The sequence below is a fragment of the Protomyctophum bolini genome (genome assembly GCF_963924005.1).
Source record: "Protomyctophum bolini genome assembly, chromosome: 16".
Lineage (NCBI taxonomy): Eukaryota > Metazoa > Chordata > Actinopteri > Myctophiformes > Myctophidae > Protomyctophum > Protomyctophum bolini.
The window spans coordinates 11,567,393-11,588,814 of record NC_137877.1 but is presented as its reverse complement, the minus strand read 5'-3'; the positions used below and the strand labels follow the sequence as shown (position 1 = coordinate 11,588,814).

General features: G+C 40.1%; 4 protein-coding genes across 4 annotated transcripts; all 4 read right to left on the bottom strand.

The window, feature by feature from the left end:
- Nucleotides 1-3,516: 3,516 nt before the first annotated feature.
- Nucleotides 3,517-13,090, bottom strand: LOC308330765 (gamma-crystallin M1-like; the record flags this gene model as incomplete). Its single annotated transcript, XM_080785763.1, has 4 exons — nt 13,014-13,090; nt 11,612-11,676; nt 3,963-4,214; nt 3,517-3,804 (listed from the first exon to the last, which is right to left on the bottom strand). Exons 2-4 carry the CDS (start codon nt 11,624-11,626, stop codon nt 3,517-3,519), a joined length of 555 nt encoding a protein of 184 aa, XP_080641889.1. The 5' UTR covers nt 11,627-11,676; nt 13,014-13,090.
- On the bottom strand, nt 6,429-7,329 carry LOC308330336 (gamma-crystallin M2-like; the record flags this gene model as incomplete). Its single annotated transcript, XM_080785185.1, has 3 exons — nt 6,429-6,701; nt 6,886-7,128; nt 7,321-7,329. 3 exons carry the CDS (start codon nt 7,327-7,329, stop codon nt 6,429-6,431), a joined length of 525 nt encoding a protein of 174 aa, XP_080641311.1.
- Nucleotides 12,650-14,147, bottom strand: LOC308330766 (gamma-crystallin 1-like). Its single transcript, XM_080785764.1, has 3 exons — nt 14,075-14,147; nt 13,540-13,784; nt 12,650-13,142 (listed from the first exon to the last, which is right to left on the bottom strand). Exons 2-3 carry the CDS (start codon nt 13,654-13,656, stop codon nt 12,867-12,869), a joined length of 393 nt encoding a protein of 130 aa, XP_080641890.1. The 5' UTR covers nt 13,657-13,784; nt 14,075-14,147; the 3' UTR covers nt 12,650-12,866.
- Nucleotides 14,148-16,980: 2,833 nt separating this feature from the next.
- Nucleotides 16,981-21,047, bottom strand: LOC308330419 (gamma-crystallin-3-like; the record flags this gene model as incomplete). Its single annotated transcript, XM_080785270.1, has 5 exons — nt 20,996-21,047; nt 20,264-20,506; nt 19,419-19,688; nt 17,994-18,236; nt 16,981-17,253 (listed from the first exon to the last, which is right to left on the bottom strand). The coding sequence occupies exons 1-5, from the start codon at nt 21,005-21,007 to the stop codon at nt 16,981-16,983; spliced, it is 1,041 nt and encodes a 346-aa protein (XP_080641396.1). The 5' UTR covers nt 21,008-21,047.
- Between the last annotated feature and the right edge of the window lie 375 nt (nt 21,048-21,422).

Here is a 21,422-nt window from a genome sequence, read left to right as displayed (position 1 = left end):
CTAATCTTTGAAGTCTTTGAAGTTCTTACAAGTGTAGCCATAATATGCCAACCTGAATTTCATTGTAGCCATGCATGCACGTGCAATTCAATGTGTGTAAACTGTAAAGAGGGAGCTGAATGATAGGCTATAGCCTACTGTACACTAAAAGCACCCCAAATTAAACTGATACCATTACTTCCTGATTACACAGATTACAAGAGATGGAATACTGTAATGTACTGTGATTCTCCAAACTGTTAATAAATACTTCAATCAATACAAAAAGCAATACTTGAGCTACTGTGCAACTTTGCAATGTGACTCACATTGCAAATAAGCAACCAAAACAAGCCCAATGTCAATGAAGGGTAGCCTGGGTAGTCAATGGAGGGGTATTATTGCAACTCTAGATTCATCCCATTATTTTAAAAAAATCTAGAGTTGCAAATTGCGGCTAACCCTAACCGCAAGCACGGCGCAAGTTCGCGCATCGCATGACGGCAACAGCCCGTGACATAGGGCAGCTGCCGCCCCCCATCCCTGGCAGCGTCCCCCCATCCCTGGCAGCGTCCCCCCACCCCTGGCAGCGTCGCGGCTGATGCCGTTGCTGGAGAATGCACTCGCTCGCTCCTTCTGCAGCAATGTCTGTCCCTATGCCTGTTTAGAGTACCAACAGGTGTCACTGTTGAGCTTCACACTGTGCACAGCTGCATGATGGGAAGCTGAGTTTTTAGCAGCCATTACGTGATTTCGTGCGCGACAGTGTTACACAGTAGTGTTTGAACAATAATTAAAATACAGTTATAAGATGTGACCACTATGGAATAATAAAAGCAGAGCAATGGAATATAATATCCAATGTTCAAAGTTCAATAATTATTATAATTAATTATTCTTTCAGAGCAGCAGAGCATGCAATTCAGTTCAATGTTCAATGAAGCAAAGGGTTATTTCTTTCGTAGCTGTCCAGGTTAAAGCACTATAGGATGCAGAATGCAGAGCCATTAAAGGCCACAATTTCCAATCATTCGAATTTGAGTGCAGATTAAGTGGTTTGTGCATTAACTTCCCTTTCCAGGCAGTGGGGACACTGGGGGTCCATTTGGTTCCTTCTCCAATCCAGGTCCTCTCCTCTGTCCTCGCTGGAGTCCTCTTGAGTGTCACTCACATACCGTGTCTAGGGCAAAACTGGTTCAGTCTTCAACACGTGGCCTTTATATAGGGAGAGCCTTCCAGACAGAACCATGCAATGGCAGCCTGCAATGAAGTCATTAGTTCATGCCCTGCACCTGTTCAACTTACTCCTCTAATTAGAGTCATCAATGCTGGCTGCTTCCAAAACACTGCAACTCAAAATAATAATAAAGAAAAGCATGCTTGCACACAAAATCAACATTCACCCTTCTAGAACAATGCAAGAAGATTTTTGCACAATGCTCAATGCACCATATGCCTCATTAAATGCCATTAAAATGACAATGCCATTAAGATGAGTAAAATAAAGTTATTTTTCTTCTTCTGCCCAATAACAGCTATCCAAACATTTGTGTAGTTAGTTGATTAATTGACTTATTGTTTATTTGACTGACTGCTTGTTTATTACCACATGTCAGAGAGCTATCCATGGTGCTGAAGTCTGATAGCTTTTCTTTTACCTCTTTGCTTTTCTAATACACTACTAGTCTAAGTAACTTCTTCGAGTTCAGCAATAAAATCCAGCATAATTTTAGTAACATATAATGCTGTGTGTGTGTGTGTGTGTGTGTGTGTGTGTGTGTGTGTGTGTGTGTGTGTGTGTGTGTGTGTGTGTGTGTGTGTGTGTGTGTATGTGTGTGCGTGCCGTGCGTACGTACGTGCGTGTGTGTGTGTATATGCGTGCGTGAAGGCACTTCAGAACTAGTACATCTAGTAGTTATCCTCTTGCTTAACTGGTCGGAACTACTGAACTTTCGTGGAAAGGTTGGCTCTCATCCGCCCTTACTCTCTTGACCGGGGTCCCCCAGGGGTCTGTACCATAGAGGTACTTATAAACTAGACTAGGGTGGACTGCCCCGCCCCCAGCAATTCATTGCTACGAAAGTTGCTCAGTGGCGTTTGAAACACCCGGAAGAACGCTCTACTTCCGCATTTATCAAGAAAAATGCGGAAGTGCTAACTCGGCTGAATCGATTCATGAACGAGGGCTCTGTGTTAAACCCATAGAGTATTAAAAGGATAGAGACTGATCTGGCGCGAAGCTCCCCCCCCCCCCCGCTATTCATGTCAGTTGCTCAGTGGCATTTTGAAGCACCCGGAAGGACCGTCTATTTCCGCCTTTTTTCGCCGATTCAGCTAAATGCGGAAGTGCAACCGAGCGCTCAATGTTAAAGCCCAGCTGCACTGGGTGTCCTCGTCATGAATCCACGGGTCCGCCTGCAGTCCTTCCTCTTACCACTAGGGCCCAGTGCTTCAAAGTTGGAGTGCCTCACTGGCCCCTTGGTTAAACCCCAGCTGCATGCTCTTCCGCCTGCAGTTCCAGCTTTGGCCAGTATGGTAGGGCGGCGTCACAGTTTCCCAGCCACTCTGGAGGCCTGGTCTGTACATGGCTCCCTCATCATCAGGCAACTTCCCACAGCAGAGGAGAGGGAGGCGTCACAGTTTCCCAGCCACTCTGGAGGCCTGGTCTGTACATGGCTCCCTCATCATCAGGCAACTTCCCACAGCAGAGGAGAGGGAGGAGCGACCGACGCTGAGCTCGTTCCCAGCTCGGCGTAAAAGACCTCTCTGCCCTTCATAAGGTAACATGCCATTGGTCCGACCTCCCGTTTGTCCGACCTCCCATTGGTCATTACTATCCCTATCTCTAACCCTAACCTAAACATAACCGCAAGCACGGGAGCAAACACTGATGCCACACTGCTGAAGCTCTGGAGCCAGCCATGATGCCACACTGCTGAAGCTCTGGAGCCAGCCATGATGCCACACTGCTGAAGCTCCAACCTTTGGCACTGTGCTGCCCAATGGCCTACCCCTGCCATGGAGCACTATTAGCCTTGTACTATTAGCCTTGTGGCTTCCCTAACCCTGCCACACGTGATTAGTACTGATTACCACTTGTGTCACCAATGATACCAATTACGGTTAAATTCCATTAAAAACAGTCAGGGTGCAGCTATTGTTCGTGTTGGTTTGTTTGCAGTGTTGGTGGTCTATAGGTATTTAATCTAGTCTACTATTACAGTCATTCTTGTACTCACGTCTCAATGGATAATAGCATCCCTTTCCTATAATCCGCACAGGCTGCCCTGGGCAACAATCGTAGTGTCACTTTAAGCGCAGCTTGACACTGCAGCATTGATTGCCTATACTGTCTCTATATTATGTGTGTGAATACATGTACCGGTATTAGAACTACTGAGTTGTTGTTATAATTATTTTTATCAGAGAATTTGCAATAAAGGTCTCTAAGGACAACACATTAAAATAAATAAAGCATAGACACGTCACATGTATGAATTCCATATTACATTTATTTACTTTCGTAAACTATACAGTCTAGCACATATCGGCGATGCGCCTCATGCTCATGAACTTCATGTTGCTCATTCCACTTCCCATGTACATCTCCCTGAAGCTCTTGTACTCTCCGGGCCTCATGTACATCATCTTGCCTCTGAACTGGGGCTGCTCGTACATCAGCCAGTGGCCGTCCATCACGTGGCAGGACTGGCAGTCGTTCATGCGGTAACGGTCCATGATGGAGTCACAGTCCTCGATCAGCTCGTTCATCTGTCCGCCGAAGTTCTCCCTCTCGTAGATCCTCATCCTGAACTGGCCTCTGTACTGTAATGCCGCATACATGGACATTATTACTAACAAAGCATTGCTATACACGCTATAAATTATAGTACACACATAGTAAAACATTTCTGGTCTAACATGACAATCCTTACTGTACTGTAGTTTAAATGACATGGTAAACAGCACATAACGTTTCTTACCTGGGGGATCATTCTGCAGGACCTGAAGTTATCAAAAGTCAGTCCCTGGCTCATCATGCGCTGCATGTCATTGTACTCTCCCCTCCTCATGAAGAACTGCTGGCCCATGAAGTTCTCCCTCTCGTAGACCATGAAGCAGCCGCTCTCCACCCTGCAGGAGTGGCACCTGCTCAGGTAGGTGGACATGTCGGAGCAGTCGCTCATGCACTCATAGGAACGACCCTGGAAGTTCCTGTCCTCGTAAAAGACGATCTGAAACGGAGGAAAGTTTGGCAGTTAAGTTTTGTAGCCATCTTTCCAAAAATTATGCATTGACATACATTGAATTTGTGTAGCTATTGTTTTCTCTAATTGTGTTGGAATTGGTTTAGTTGTTGTTTTTTTTACATTTGTGTAAATTGTGTGTTATATTGATGTAAATACAGATTCTTTACCTTGCCCATGATGATAGTTTAGGTGGCTGCACAGTGGATGTATCAACTTGCTCTGCCAACTCCATGATTCCGGTTCCATTTTATACAAAACCCCGGGGCCATGTTGTGTTGTTATTCAAATGCACAAAGCTGATGAATTAGCAGTATGACTTTTGCTGAATGGTGCCGATAAATGTGTTACAATAGATGTCCATCCATACATTTCTGGCAGCAATGACCCCCATTGTCTATTATAAGCATAAGCATTGTGTGTCACCTACTATGAGTGAGAACATTCTACTGTACTGTACTGTACAGTATGTGGTCTGATAATCACTAATGGAAAGTACATGACCAGAGTGCACCCACATCATCTCTGCTCAGCGCACAAGAGAACATAAATTAAAATAGTAGGTGCTGCCCTAATTTTTTCTTTTTTTTAAAGATTTGTTTTTGTCTTTTCTACCTTTATTGATAGTATCAGGTGAAGATGGACGGGAGGGAGGGAGAGAGAGAGAGAGAGAGAGAGAGAGAGAGGGGGAGATACATGCAGCAAGGGTCGTCATGAACGGGACTTGAACACGCGATGCGCTGTCAGGCCGGAGCCTATGTGTGGCTGGACCACTTGGCCAGCGGGCGCCCCCAGCCCTGATTATTGATTGCCTACTATGTCACCAATAAAATTATTTACAGATTTTATTACAGAATTCAAAATAATTAAAGCTGCATTTGTGCTTTGGTATAATACTGTAGGGTGTGAGACAAGGTTATATTTATAACCTTTAGGCTTCATATAATATAACTTCATATAATATAATAATTTGTGACTTTGTAAACTATTATATTGTTGTATTTTTCTTATATTCATTTAGCAAGTACAGTTATGTAGAGGAGGCTGAACAAACAGCCAAAAAGGACAAGCACGTCTACCGCTGGGTGCTGGATCAAAATAAAGTCACAAATCAAGAAATGAAAAAAATCTGCAGACCATTTTATGCTCCCAAATATTTCTTTACTGAAGTGGTCTCAACAACCATTACGTATAGGCTACTATAGAGACATTAATGAAACAAAGAATATCATTAACAATATAAATGTTGACATTTAAATTATGTTTCACCATAAGGGGAAGAAACGTTCTTGTTTTGGATAATAATTTAGTGTGATCTGCATTGTTTTAAGGCTTATTGAACATAACAGGATCCATCATTGCATATCAAATGTTGTTATGCACCTGTACTTTATAACCACTAGTACTTTGATAACCACATTTTAAATCAGCATAAGGGCCTTTGCCAGTAGGGCCCCATGAGAAGATGATACTCGGCTCCTTTAAACATAGTATAATGATGAAATTAATAATGAAAGAACCAGAGTCAACTACTTAAAATGGTGGTGGGGTTCTTCTGTCAATCTAATTTGTGTAAAAATCGATAATTGTCTTCACAGATTACATTCGTTATAGTGGTGTTTCTTTAGTTCAGTTTCAGTTTGTATTAATAGTGCAACATCACCCCAAGGGGTCTCTGTACAGTTCACAACAAATTACAACACAAAACACAATAAGCAAAGAATACACAGTGTAAATGTGTATTCTGTATCAAACAATCAATATGATTGATACAATGACTGATAAGACTAGGGTTCATGAAAACTCCTTGTCCACACACTATGGGGACTTTACAGCGCTTTATGACAGCCCTGCCCATCAATGTTCTCATAGTGTCAAGATACTGTGGTAGAATATTTTATGTTTGAGGCATAATTACATCACAATTAGCCTACAGACACATCTTATGTCCTTTTTATTATGGGTTAGAAGTCGCAAAGTAAAAGCACTGCAAACATGTTTTCTATATTTTCCTCAATTCATAAGAACCCCACTAAATGTACGTAGCCATGTACTCTTGATACACATGACTAGAGAGAGAGATGAGAGGCAACGAGACAATCTTAGGCAAGAAAAGATAACAAATTCCAAAAGCTGGTTAAAAATTCAATATCTTTAATAAACTAAAGGGTAGGTATTTACAGGCAAGTATTAGCAAAATGGCTAAAAGTCAGAGACCCTTCTGAAGGAGCCGACAATGGCACAGGTGGCACACCATTCACGGTATCTCCTGTACTCCCCGGTCCTCAGTAAGTACTGTCTTCCTCGGTAGTTGGGGTATTCATAGAAGATCCAGTAGCCATTCATGACGTTACAGGAGTAGACGTGGCGATGGTGGAAACGGTCCGACACACAGGGACAGTCGTCCATGAACTCCATCATGTGACCACTGAAGTCGGCCTTCTCATAGATACGCATCCTATATGAACCACGATACTGTGGAACCAATAGAGAAAAAAACAATCACAATGTAAAGAATAACACATCAATTCCAGCACAAATGAGAACTATTATGTTACATTTTTTTTTAAACTAACTCCAGACTGTGAGGCAATAGTTCCTCTGGTTACGCGCTTAGCCTACAGTGTGTCTGTTGTGGCATCAAATGATGGGTGCTTACCATTGGAATCATGCGGCAAGAACGAATACAACTACTGAAGCCCATCCATCTCTGGTAGTCAGCATAGTCCCCTCTTCTCATGAAGTACTGATGGCCCATGTAGTTGGGCCGTTCGTAGATCATGAAGCAGCCGTTATCCACCTTGATGGAGTTACAACGGCTGAAGTATGAGTGAAGGTCTGTGCAGTCATTGCTGCACTCATAACTCCGACCCTGGAAGTTCCTGTCCTCGTAAAAGATAATCTGTATTTTGGAAATAAAAGTCAAGAGCAAACAGCTTAAAATATTGTATTTAGTGGTTGAAAAATTGGCTTCAGACAATTGGGAGAAAAGAATAATGTTCTGTATCATAGGCTAAATAAAACAATACAGAGAGCAGGATAGTGACACAGCTTACAGTTCATTTTGACAGAGAGGAAAATAAGTCCTACTTACCTTGCCCATGATCTCCACTGGAGAGACTCCACATGTTTTCAGTGGGTTTTATACTCTACCTCTTGACAAACAAAGTATTGTTATTCAAATGCTCACAGTAATAATTGAAGGCTACTAGCACATGTTTACCTTTTTGTTACAGCACAACATTGAGCCAGAAATATGGATTTGTATCTGAAAAAAAAGGGATAAATAATTAACTGGTTTGGTGTTTTGACACGCATGGACAAAGGAAAAGACTAGTATGGTATCCACACGTCCAATGGACAATGGCTACAGAACAATATGGAACACCCCTTTTGCATTAAATATGTTCCGTAACTGAGCAGGAAGCCATTCACTCTCCCTAGTGGTCTGCATTGGCAGCCCTCATGTATGCAAATAAACATACAGAACTATTACGCTACTCAACTGAACAATTTTAATTTGTCATGATTTGTATTGTGTTAATGTACTGTATGTGCCAAGATTTTAATTGTCATATTTTTCTTTAATTTTGGCCATCTCTTCAACTACACACTCAAATGTTTTCAAAACTGATGTGTTAATGGACTACAATTCCCTTGCTCTACCACAGCCATACAGTGTGTTATTGTTTGAATCGTACCCAAGTTATACCACATGGAAAACAGCTCTGTTGTTTTCATTTCAGATATGTATCTCATTGGCTGTATAGCTGGTGGTTAATGTAAGATTTACACTGAAAACTGTTTACTGTTTACAGTGAAAGGCGTATTATATTGCCTGGAATCTACTGGCTACGTTGTACCCTACAGTTGAACCTCTGTTACTTAACTCTGTGGATGATCAGACGTACGTATTCTGTAGATTCAGAAATGGTATTTTTTATAAGCAAGTAATGAATTGTCTGGCAAATTTGTATTATTCCATCACTGCAAGGACCTTAACAGTTGCAATAGTAAGTCAGTCGGTTAATTTGGACCATAATAGATGTCGTATAAGACAAGTTTATGAAAGCCATAACAAAACTGTATGCCATAGAAAGTCATTGCATCAATTTGGACCATAACATATATTGTATGATATATAGCAGATCAGTATGTTATTTTGGACTATAAAACAGATATTGTATATATATATACCATATTAAGTCAGTCCATTAATATGGACCATAACATTTATAGTTTATTAAACCTTTGAATTTCAAGGACCTCAATAACTCAGAGAGTATACAAATGGAACCAAATGGATCCTTACAGGCCCATTTGGTTCCATGCTCTCAGCTTTACAGACTTGTAAGGGTTCCTTTAGAGAAAAAAGTAAAGAGATCTTTATAGTATGTGGTATATTATACCACATACTATAAAGATCTCTTTACTTTTTTTCGTTTTTTATTTTTTATTACATCCATTTCATTTCAAAAGTATCTCTTTTGTCAAAGTTTGAGTGATCAAATGGAAAACATTAGTATGAATTAGTTAAAAAGAATCTCTCCAGTGTGGAGAGATATTATAATAAATATATTAGTATTACTTATCTATATAGTATGCATACTATGTAATACATAATGTTGTGCAGCATTTCAAAGACATTTTCGGATCCATATTTTCTGGTTCATATTTTTCTTTCCTTAAGTATCAGTATGTGACAGTGATACACAGTTCAAATTGACTGCACATTCTACTGACTGCACTGCAAGTAAATTACACATCTCTGGAATGTTTTTCTGTAATAAGCTAGGGATTTAACTATAATGTAGAGCAGGGATACTCAAATATATTTACCTGTGGGCCACATTACAAAAATGGCAAGGGGCCACGGGCCAGTAGATAAAATTACGACATTAATGATACTTGATAACTTCTCTCTTTCAATTGCTTTATTGCCTGTCCAATTCTCCATGAGTAGCTGTCTGTCTGTCTGCCTGTCTATGAGTAGCTGTCTGCCTGCCTGCCAGCCAGCAAGTTGGTTAACAGAAAATAAATTGTTATGGCTGAGTAAAATAAAATACAATAAACACAATTTGCCTGAAAATAGATTACCCAGCTATGACCTTTTTCATGAAAAAAAATGAGTAGTGATATGGCTGACTGAGTAAAATGAGCAATTTCTGCAATTTCCGCAATTTCCATTTCCACCATTTCCGCAATTACAATTTCCGCAATTTCCATTTCCGCAATTTCCGCAATTTCCATTTCCATTTCCAACTATTAATGGCAGCTGGGTTTCATCATTCAAATAAAATAGAATTCTGTCCGTTTAGCTATAAAATTATGTCAGGGAATAGGGATACACAGTACATGTCTTTCATTTGCATTGCATCTCCCCCCCCCCCCCCCCCAAGCTTTTATTTTCGTTCGAGTAATAGTACAACTCTAATAGTATTACTTATAATAATGTAATTAAAGATAACTTCATTCAGATATATTTATTTTTATTTCATTTTCCAGATTTTTTTTTCTTCTTTTTTTTAGATTTTCATTGGTGGGCCAGTCATAATGGTCCCGCGGGCCTGATGTGGCCCGCAGGCCTGAGGTTGAGTATCACTGATGTAGAGTATAAGCTATATCAATTATGTTCCTATATTATTTAAATAAAGGTAACGTATAATATACCCTATTGAATAATCCTTATCTTACCACCCGCGACCCGACTACGGAAAAGCGGTTGAGGATGGATGGATGGATGGATTATCTTACTGGCATATACGGTAATATATTTACAGTAGTTTAAAGTAGTAGCAGTTTAAATTAAATAGTGCAGAAGAGTTTGTTTACACAGAATACTCAACCAATATCAACTATAGGCCATAGAATGAGACTGACATAACCAGAAGCTTTATGTTTTGTTTGGTCAATGTTTATTTAAGACAGAGAGGCAAATTAGTTGTCGAGGATCCTTCTCAGGGAGCCAACCCTGGGGCTAACACCACCCCAATCACTGTATCTCCTGTACTCTCCGGGCCTCAGGTAGCACGCTCTGCCCTTGTAGCTAGGCTGTTCGTACATCAGCCAGTGGCCGTCCATCACGTTACAGCTAATGTCAGCCGTTCGGAGGCGTTCCTGGACATTGGGGCAGTCGTCGACCAGCTCGAGCATCTGTCCAGCCAGGTCAGCGTGGTCATACAGCCTCAGCCTGTAGGAGCCTCGATGCTGGCACATAATAATCGCACACTCAGTTACTATAACAAGACAGGGTGAATGGTATTCAAAGCTAATTCAGGTTCGTTTTCAGTAGTAATGGGAAGAGGTAAAAGAGTTATTACCTCCTTCCAAATGAATGTCTATTATTTGGATGAACCAAATATTTATCAAAGGCGATATGCATTGTATTGGGTACACCGATAAAATGTAAACATTTCAGGAAATAATTTATGATCAATGGAGGATTACATGAATACTGTCTGGGCATTATGGCTGGTGAACAAATCATTGTAGTATTATGCAGTTTAATTAGTTGAAGTGGTTCTAGATAAATTCATAAAATGTATAGTGACATTAACATATATATATATCAATATATATCTACAAAATTATACTAATAATGCTGTGTGCTGTGTGTGTGTGTGTGTGTGTGTGTGTGTGTGTGTGTGTGTGTGTGTGTGTGTGTGTGTGTGTGTGTGTGTATTCTTCTTTTTTTATTATTATGCACCAGGTCTATGTTAGGCCATTGCCACATGTCCGTGTAGCTAGCTGAAATTGACAGATTTCTGGCAAGTGACATGGTCAGTCCAGTTGCGTCACCTACCAGGGGAATCAAACGACAAGATCTGATGCAGTCATTGATGCCAATCATGCGCTGGTTATCAGCGTACTCTCCCTTCCTCAGGTAGTATTGGTTTCCCGTGTAGTTGACCCTCTCGTAGACCATGAAGCAGCCACTCTCCACCCGAATGGAGTTACACCTGGTGAAGTAGGAGTGAAGGTCGGAGCTGTCACTGCTGCACTCATGAGAGTGTCCCTGGAAGTTCCTGTCTTCATAGAAAATTATCTGTAACACACACACACACACACACACACACACACACACACAGTCACACACACACACACACACACACACACACACACATGCACAAGAACACACACACACACACACACACACACACACACACACACACACACACACACACACACACACACACACACACACACACACACAGTAATGTTCAATACATTGTATGCATTCTAATTCAGAGGTAAAAGCCACTGTCTTGTAAATGAAAGAGACATACGTAAGGATCTCAGTGAGGAACACCAAAGCAATTTTTTTTTTAATGTAAGATCAAATGTGTATTTATAAAAGAGGAGATAAAATGAGAACGATGCTTTACCTTCCCCATGGTCATGATCAGGCTGTATTACTGCTCAGTGCTGTCCGTCGGGCCAAGCCACTGTCCTTTATATAAAAAAAAGAAATAAAAGGGCAGCTGTGTGATTGCACAGCATAAAGTATTGTCATTCAAATATATCCCTCATAGTGATGATGGATCAGGGGTGGGGGTCTGTGGGTGCAACGATCTGTTTATGTACAGTATCCAATGATTTATTGTTCATTCCCTACGTTCATCACAATTCTCCTCGAAAACACTACAGCACACTGGACCGATACAGTACAGTTCACACTACGTAGTCTCAGCAAAAATATGGCAGATGTGTAATAGGGTCTTGTACATTGCATTGGGCAGTAAAGATAATACAATAACACTTTACTGTTTGGAACGGTATGGGCCGACAACGTAATAGAGAATAATAAGATCTTCAGTATCATTTGATTTCATGAAAGTTAACAATAGGAAGAGTTTGAATTGAATTCATTGACTTGGGTGCACTTTATGATGAAGCCAATGCTTTTTGTACTTTTTCTGTTTTGTATGTCATTACTGTGTCAACATTACCCCAGGTGTGGTTATAATATTCGAATATGTCTTCCATGTGACTTTTTGGTTTCTTCCTGAAAGTTAAAAGCCTTTGAGTCATAAGGAAAATTCAGTACTTTAGTGACATCATGACCCTAACCCCTCCCCCATTATCATACAACAAGTTCAGGTGGGTGGTGCTAAGGTATACCAGGTATACTTAATGGTGGGTGTGGCCACATAAAATCATCATTTTAACACATGATGTGACGCCTGAGATTCGACTCTGGCCTCCCACGTGAAAGTCCAACATCTTAACCACTAGACCAAAGGGATATCCCTGGGATATTAGACTTTTGAGGCCATCAGGCAGAGGCAGCCACTCCGCTACACTCACTTTCTATTTTAAATAAATCTTCCTCCTAGTATAATCATAGTGCCTGATGATATTTTAGGGAGGCATGCACTCCATCTTCAACGTAAACAGATATAAATATGATATTATTATAACCAGTGGCAATCCAGTAACAATGTATGTGTTTGATCAGAACAAGGACAAAGACCTGACCAATGATTGTCCGATGACCTTTTTGTGTCTCTTCAGTCCAAAAGTTTAGGGTCAAAGTAGACCATATTCAAAATGTAATTTGATATCCAAGTTTATATCCAAGTCTTATTCCTGGAAGTAGGATGATGTAATAGAGAGGATGGTGACCTGCAGAGAGATTTACTAAAAGGCTACAATGCGTCTGATGGAGCCCACTCTGGCGGTTCTGCCACCCCATTCGCTGAATCTTACATACTCGCCGGGCCTTATCAAGTACATCCTCCCCTGGTAGTTTGGGTTCTCATAGAAGATCCAGTTACCGTCTCTTACATTGCAGGAAAAGATATTGTTCATGTTGAAGCGGGCCATGACGCAGGGGCAGTCTTCTTCCCCAAGATCCATGATCTTACCGCCAAACTCTATCCTCTGGTACAGACACAGGTTGAATGACCCAGACTCCTGGTTGTGAATGGTATAAGTCAGTAAGATAGACAACTTGTCAGTCAATCAAATAAATCATGCATATAATCTTATTTCAATTGCTGCAGTCAATAAAATATGCCAGATAAAAGACTTAAAGGCCCTTACAGACTACTAGAGAAAATGTGATCCTCACCCCTTCTAAAAGCTTGTTTATCTCATTTAACCACTTGCAACCTGGCATCTCTATTTTGGGCATGTAGCATGTAACATTTTATTTGTATTAATATTACTATTAATATTACTATTAATATTACTATTAATATTACTATTAATATTACTATTAATATTACTATTAATTAATAATAATACAACAAACATTCTGGTTAAGTAGGCCTATGTCATAAGGTGTTTTCCCAATATTTACAGAGCTTACCCTGGGGATGTGGCGACAGGAGCTGATGGAGTCATTAACACCCATCCAGCAGTGGTAGTCAGGGTACTCTCCCTTCTTCAGATAGTACTGGTTTCCCGTGTAACCAGCCTTTTTCATACATCATGAAGCGTCCACTCTCCACCTTGATGGAGTGACAGCAGTTATAAGTGGCAAAGCAGGTCCATGCAGTCATCGGTGCACTCACAATGGTGGCCACAAAAGCCCTCGTCTTCATAGAAGATAATCTAGACAATATGAAATGCTGCTATTAAACAGTTATATAAATGTTCCCTTTCAGTTTCTGCAATACACAAAATCCACATTAAACTGTTAATATAAATAGCTATAGGCCTATACAATATCTATGATAAACAATATTGTTATACTGCATGATGACTACTAGACTATACATTATGATAAAAACTCACAAATTATTTCAAATAAGTTTCAAGATCATCAAATGAAAACCCCTAAGAAAACAACTTAATAAAGGTAACAATAAACTTGAATAATTATTTCCTGCAATTCTGTTTACCTTCCCCATGTTAGCTGGTTGGACGGACTCTGTCGGCCTTGTCCTGTGCGGTCCATCCAGCTCATTGAAGACACACCTGTCACATAGGCTATATTATAGTGAATGCAAAATGCAAACTCTGCGTGTGTCATTCATATTGTAATAGCCTTTTGCACTTGCCACACACAGTGACCCCCACCCCCCCAAAAAAGAGATTATTTAAAGTAAGTGTTTTCATTAGTGTTTGGGGTCATTGTTATAGACATGAGCAATTACTGAATAGCAACTCCAGTTGTTTTATTTTCTTTTTCTTTTTGCGTGGGAAATTTAAGGAAATTAACATTCCCTCACACAGCTAGTCCTTATAAGTGATATGTATAGCCTACGTGATATATTTAAATCAAATATACAGGAGTATTTTCACATATCGAAAGATGAAAGCTTTTCATGACTTTCATTTTTATTATAACTCAGCCTGTTTTACTCTGAATTCCACCAACATAATAGCTGATATTTGGACCAATCTATTTGACCATACAATATTTGAAATTCAGTTTCTTTGTTTTTATTCTTCTTTGTTCTATTAAACAATTAATTCATAATTTGGATGTTTAATACACTGCTAATCATTCTACTGCCCTCTGGTGGTTAAAAATATACAAACAGTAACATTCAGAATACAACAGCAAATTTGGTGTGGAGTTTCTTCCTTGACCTGTTCGCAGTGTGTTTAGGCTTCATACCAATTGGTTCATGATTTATAGCATTTAGTGCAAAACAGGCCCCTCCCGCAAACTTTGAAAGCCTCATAGCTAATCAGAAAGGAATCTGAAAAAGCTGAGATATCATGACCATGAGACCATGAAGACCATAGAGGTGATTAAGAGATGATCATATGTGTACGTACCATTTGCATGCGCTTTGGACGAAATCTGTAGGAGTATAACAAAAATCGCACCCGTGCGAACTCAGTGGCGGTGGAACTATACTTACTACTATACTGATTTGATTGTTTATTACATAGTGACTATAATACTGTATTATAGTACTCATATAGTGTGTGTGGTGCCTTGGAGTGCCTTGGAGGCGCCAAGCACAGTTGTTGACATAAGCTGCAGGAGCCCAGCTGTCCTACTCAGACAGGGGTCAAAGGTTCTACTCACTCACACTCACACTCACACACACACACACACACACACACACACACACACACGCTGTCTCTGTACTCAGACATGCAGTAGGACAGAGTGAACGTACCGGTATGTATCACAAGTCACAACAGTCTCTACAAGGGATATTTCACTTTAAAAAAAACATTTGGTCATTTTATCGTCTACGCTGGCTTATGTGAAAAGCCGTTTTTTTAAGTTGCTTGATTCAGTAATTAGATATTTTATATTCACTGCCAGATTTTTTTGAGCTCTAGAGGAGGTTATTTTCCAATGATTAAAAATAAATTAAAATAGTAAACGAAAAACCACGGCCTCTCAAGGACAATATCAGTCAGCAGAAAAAAGGTTGGGTATATTTCAATTAATCTATCATGGTTAAAATGGAGTTTTAAGTTTGTTTTAAGTGGTAACTGTCTGGGGTGTTTTTTGAAAATGAAATATCTCTTTAAGTTTAAGTATAAATATAATCTATATTATATAATATTAATATTAATAATATATTAATTATATTAATATTAATATTATATATATTATTATTATGGGTCAAGCCCCATGGGCATAGACCCCTTATTGTTTCTGTGAAATTTCCACCATTTTAGCAGTTCTGTGCTATCATTCTTCACGAAATTCGGCACAATGGCAGAGGATCCCTCAGGAACTGAAGCTCACACTCATTCGTCAAAATACCTCTGACCTAAATAAATTGTTATGATTTGCTCCATCCACTTTTCATCCTTTTTTACCGCATTTGTTCCATACATGCGAATGGAGTCTATAAGCCTGGTTACGGGACTACATCGTTGACAGACAACCCCTTGTATGATGTATGATGATACGAGCGCCCCTCACTTCACACAAGTGTGATTTTTTTCTTATTTTTTTGGGCTGGACCTCGTCTAATAGCTGCTTGCAGTTAAAGTAATTTTACTTAAGCCGGTAAATAGATTACCGGGTATGCTCTCTGCTCAACTGAACCAGTCTACCCCCAGAGTTGTTTGTACCAAATTAGATTTGCCATTACCTCCTACAATAAGTCCAATACATAAAGTACATTCATTGTGGTAAAATGTATTGTTTATATAACATAGGTAAATACACCTGGTGAAAATTAATCAACACAATGCTGCATACAGCTCATGACTCATGGACAAACAAGATAATGTTGTACACTGGGCACTGTTTTTATAGATAGATAATTGGATGGATGGATAGACAGACAGACAGACAGACAGACAGACAGACAGACAGACAGACAGACAGACAGACAGATTAGCTCACACGTCACAAGTCACTTGTATATCTGCTACTTTTTTTAACATATTTTAATTAAATTTAGCGATTTAAAAAATCTAAGATGTAGCTAAAACTATCTTTACATCTGTGTTTTTCATGCTCACTGTAAATATGATGTACAGAGTTGAGAGTTCATTCTAATGTTATGGAGGGACAAATACTGTTCGGAAAATTACTTTCAGATGGACTCTAGAGACTAACTACAAAGACATTTCTGCAGTCATTTAATAGATAACGCTTGAGTCTTGAGGCGTGTTTAGTGTCAATGCTGCTAGTATTTTATTGAAGCCGCTGATCAGAGCTAGGAAGTCAGGCCCCGCTCCCATTATGTCTACACCGGAAAATGTGCCCTCCAAAAGCAGAGAGCAAGAACAAAACTGAAAACACTTGAGCACTGACGCCATTTTATTCAGCGTGTGTGACAAGGCAAAGAGGAGACACTTCACGAGCACGTTGCTGTCTTTAGAGATCCATGATGCGTCTGATGGATCCAATCCTGGGGCTCATGCCTCCCCAGTCGCTGTACCTCCTGTACTCGCCGGGCCTCATGTAAAAGTGACGGCCCCTGTAGTGGGGCTGCTCGTACATCAGCCAGTGACCGTCCATCACGTTGCAGGAGTTGAAGTCGGACATGTTGAAGCGTCCCATGAGGTCGGGGCAGTCGTCGTTCAGCTCACTCATCTGACCTCCCATGTCGAAGCGGTCATACAGACGCATGCTGTAGCTACCACGGTGCTAAACGGGGACAGGGACAATAGGTTCAAGCAGTTGTTATAGGTGAACAATGGTATTTTGTGACAATGACGTTGACATACATAGACATCACTTTGTTGTCTCAGACAATAATGCATCTTTACTCGGAAGTACATGCATTTTGGTGGTATGCAACTTCTACTCTCCGTCTCACTTCAAATGTGTACTTCATTATATCATAATGTGATAGTGTAATTCACTATCACATGCAAAATTACTGTGCTCCATGTAACATTGTTCTCTGAGATGAGAAACAGTTTTGTCAACACCTTCACATACAGTGGTATATCAATTCAGGAGTTACAAAATAACACTTGCAGTAGCTGCTTTTAGTTTCGAAAGACTTAAAGCTCAATGTGTTATGGAGCAGCCATTTGAATGTGCTTTCATAAATGAATGCACCATTTTATACTTCATAAGACAATGTCACGCAGAAGTAGTGGAAGTCGACGATAAGTTCCAAACTTGTCTTATCGGAAACATGTCAAAGGTTTTCGAAAGATCTTCACCTATAAAATGCCATGCCCAAAATAGGAATTATATAAATATTTATGCATTAACAAGATCTAGTGACTAAATAATAACTACATTGTATCTGTTGGGACACAGATTTCTCTCTCTCTCTCTCTCTCTCTGGACATAGAAATTTCCATTTCCTGAAAAATAACAGTAACAAAATAGAAGGTCTCCAATCGACAGCAAAGACATATATTAGGACATACCATGGGGATCATGCGGCAGGACCTCACACAGTCACTCATGCCCATCATGCGCATGTAGTCGGCGTACTCTCCCTTCCTCATGAAGTACTGGTTCCCCATGTAGTTGGAACGGTCGTAGATCATGAACATGCCACTCTCCACCCTGATGGACTGGCAGCGGTTAAACATGGAGTGCAGGTCAGCACAGTCACTCATGCACTCATGGTGACGGCCGCCGAAGTTCTTGTCCTCGTAGAAAATGATCTGATGGAGGGGAAATAAAGCAGTGGTTCACATTTAGCAGACAAGCAAAATACAGGCCACAATTTCATCAATTTTGTCCAGCACTCAGGATAAAAAAAGACACATTTGACAACAATGTGAGAAATAAAAGTTATAGCATGGTGTCGTTGCTGGTTTAAACACAAACCTTGCCCATCATGGTTGCTGCCTGGTTGAGCTGCGCACTATGCGTTTGCCAACGAGATAGAGGTTACGTTTATATATAGTTTCGGCTGTGTAGGTATTCAAATCAGGCCTGCTGTCAGCAGAAACATTACAGAAGTCTTCCCAATCCTGTTGACATAGTTTACCAGCACAGGCAGAATTCAGCTTCCAGCAAGAACCACAGCATTGACAGGTGCTAGAAAGCGCAGTGTCACAGGGGCATTGTCATTCATCTTGTGTTGAATATGAAAGTGAATTTAAATTATAGGTGCATAAATATACATGAACAACTATTGTGCGTTCCTTTTTCAATCAGTCACGAATCATGATATTCATCTAATTCTTTAGCACCTTTAAACATAATACATATGTGGTTGAGTGAGTTTACTAAAGCTGCAGCTGTTACATAATAATTCAAATAATTCTGGTATTTTTCTGCAGTCCCTTTTTTTTCGGATTAGGGACATTTAAAAAAAACGTAATGGAATTGTTTCCCACAACTTGTGTCCCACAATTGTGACACTAAACTATCAATGAGAAAAACATGGACCAGGACTTAGACTAATCTATGAACATTAAAGGAATAATAATAATAAACACTATCAGAAGAGGAATGGAACAAAATAGCATTTGCTAGTTTGACTATTAGACATTACTTTTGTCTGGTGTGACTATTTCTAACTCACAGTCTTCATAAACCAGTCAACTGAATTCAATCAACACCAAAATGTTTATTCACAAAAAGACAGAAAAGTTTACACTTGATCCATTTATTAAAATCACTTTAAAATCATTCCATATTCAGGTCAATCCCTTTTGCATGGCCAAAATCAGACATTACCGTCTCGTATTACATCGTGTTATGTAGAAAGGCACATTCTTTTTTATATCAACAGGCTTACTGCCTGCTTGAAGGTGGCTTTTCAAGGAGGCAGAAGGTGTTTTAATTAGACAATGTCAAGATGAATTCCGATCCAAATCCAAATTCAGTGATTAAAATTCCGTGATTCTACGGAAGGATCCAGTGGTGGCGCTGGTGGCTCCCCAGTCGCTGAACTTGCGGTACTCGCCGGGCCTCATGAAGTACTGCTGCCCGCGGTAGTTGGGGTGTTCGTACAGGGTCCAGTAGCCCTCCACGATGTTGCAGGAGTAGATGTCGCGGCTGCGGAACTGGTCCTGAACGGACTCGCAGTCGTCGCTGAACTCCATCATCTGACCTTGGAAGTTGGGACGCTCGTAGATCCGCATGCGATACGGCCCTTCGCTGGTCTGTATAGAGGCACAAAGCAGTATAAAGAACCACATTTTGATTGGTGGGGCTACTATATAAAGCAATTTGTTGCTCTTTATTTAATCTGTTTATTTAAGACCTTTTAGACCTGCTATTTTCAGTATTTAAAAATAAAAATAATTTGTTTATTTATTTAAGTGTACAACAAATCAGATAGTTTAACATAGGATATCTATAATCAGGCCATAAATATGTAACCAATATTTAACTAATGAGAAGTATTGACAAGAGCTTGTGAAGAAAATAAAAACTACATTGGTTCACAAACATTTTTTTCCCTGAAAAGTAACGGTATTGGACATACAAGGTCTGTGACCTTTCCTCAGACTGGCAATTTACAATTGGAATTTCAGCTACTGGTAACACAGCCAAATGGCTGATAACACAGCCATTTTTAGATGTGTCATTAGACACATCTAAACAGCCATTTTTAGATGTGTTATTATTATTAGAATAGGTAGTAGTAGTAGTAGTAGTAATATCCCAGACTTTAATGTACAGCAGTTTCCGTGGAACCTTAAGTGTGAAGGTACACATCCCATAGGAGACTCACATAGGAGAAGGTACGACAGGAGCGAATGGAGTCATTGTAACCCATCCAGTGCTGGTACTCGGGGTACTCTCCCCTGGTCAGGACATACTGGTAGCCGGTGTAGTTGGGTCTCTCATACAGCACCCAGCAGCCACTCTCCACCCGGATGGAGTTGCATCGGCTGAAATGGGGGTGCATGTCAGGGCAGTCCGTGTCACACTCGTAGGAGCGGCCTTGGAAGTTCCGATCCTCGAAGAAGGTGATCTATGTGCAGGCAAACAGAGGGAAGCAGCAAATGATGAATGTATGACACGATCATATATTAAATCAAAGATATTGATCTGTGCAGTGTAAATAAAGCATATCAGTGCCTCCGTTATATCTGATTTGTTTAGTCTTAGAACACCTTGCATTGTAGAAAGAAAATATACACACACACACACACACACACACACACACACACACACACACACACACACAATGTTATGAAATAATAGTGGGTTTCAGCTCTGGATGTCACCTAATCTAGCCTAGTTTAAGAAATGTTCATGTCAGCTATACAAATTTGTGATATCACAGGCATGTTCAGAAAGATCACAACACAATCTACCTAATCTAAGTTATTACTGTATGTCCTGCATTGATACATTTGGGGTTAAAATGTTGCAGGGTTCTTCCAGCTATGTTTAGACTGTCTTATGAGACATGAGGTAACAGATACAGAGAAACAAAAAAACCTAAGAATTGTCTTACCTTGCTAGTCATCCTGCAAAGTGTGCTGGAGCCAGTTCGCGATGGAAAATAGTGGTCTCACAAAGCAGACCCAGAGCCACTCTATATAAACCTCAATCAAAGGGTTGGTATTTCCCCACTCCATTTGTTATTTGAATGACCAGGGATTTCTGGTCCTGCTGCCAAAAGTCTTGATCCTGGCCATAGAGTTAAAACCCTGATTCATCAGTGCAAAAGTCTGAGTATGCACATTACTATCACACAATGCCCTTTTTATTGATATGGACATCAGAGAGAGAGAGAGACTGAGGTACATTTTATCCACTAATCCATCAAACTGCTTGTTGAAAGAGAAAGGGTGGGAAACAAAGATACTAACAATTTAGCAGTAATGCTCTAATCCATGCGCGACTTACAGTAAGCGAGGACAAGACATCAAATGCATAGA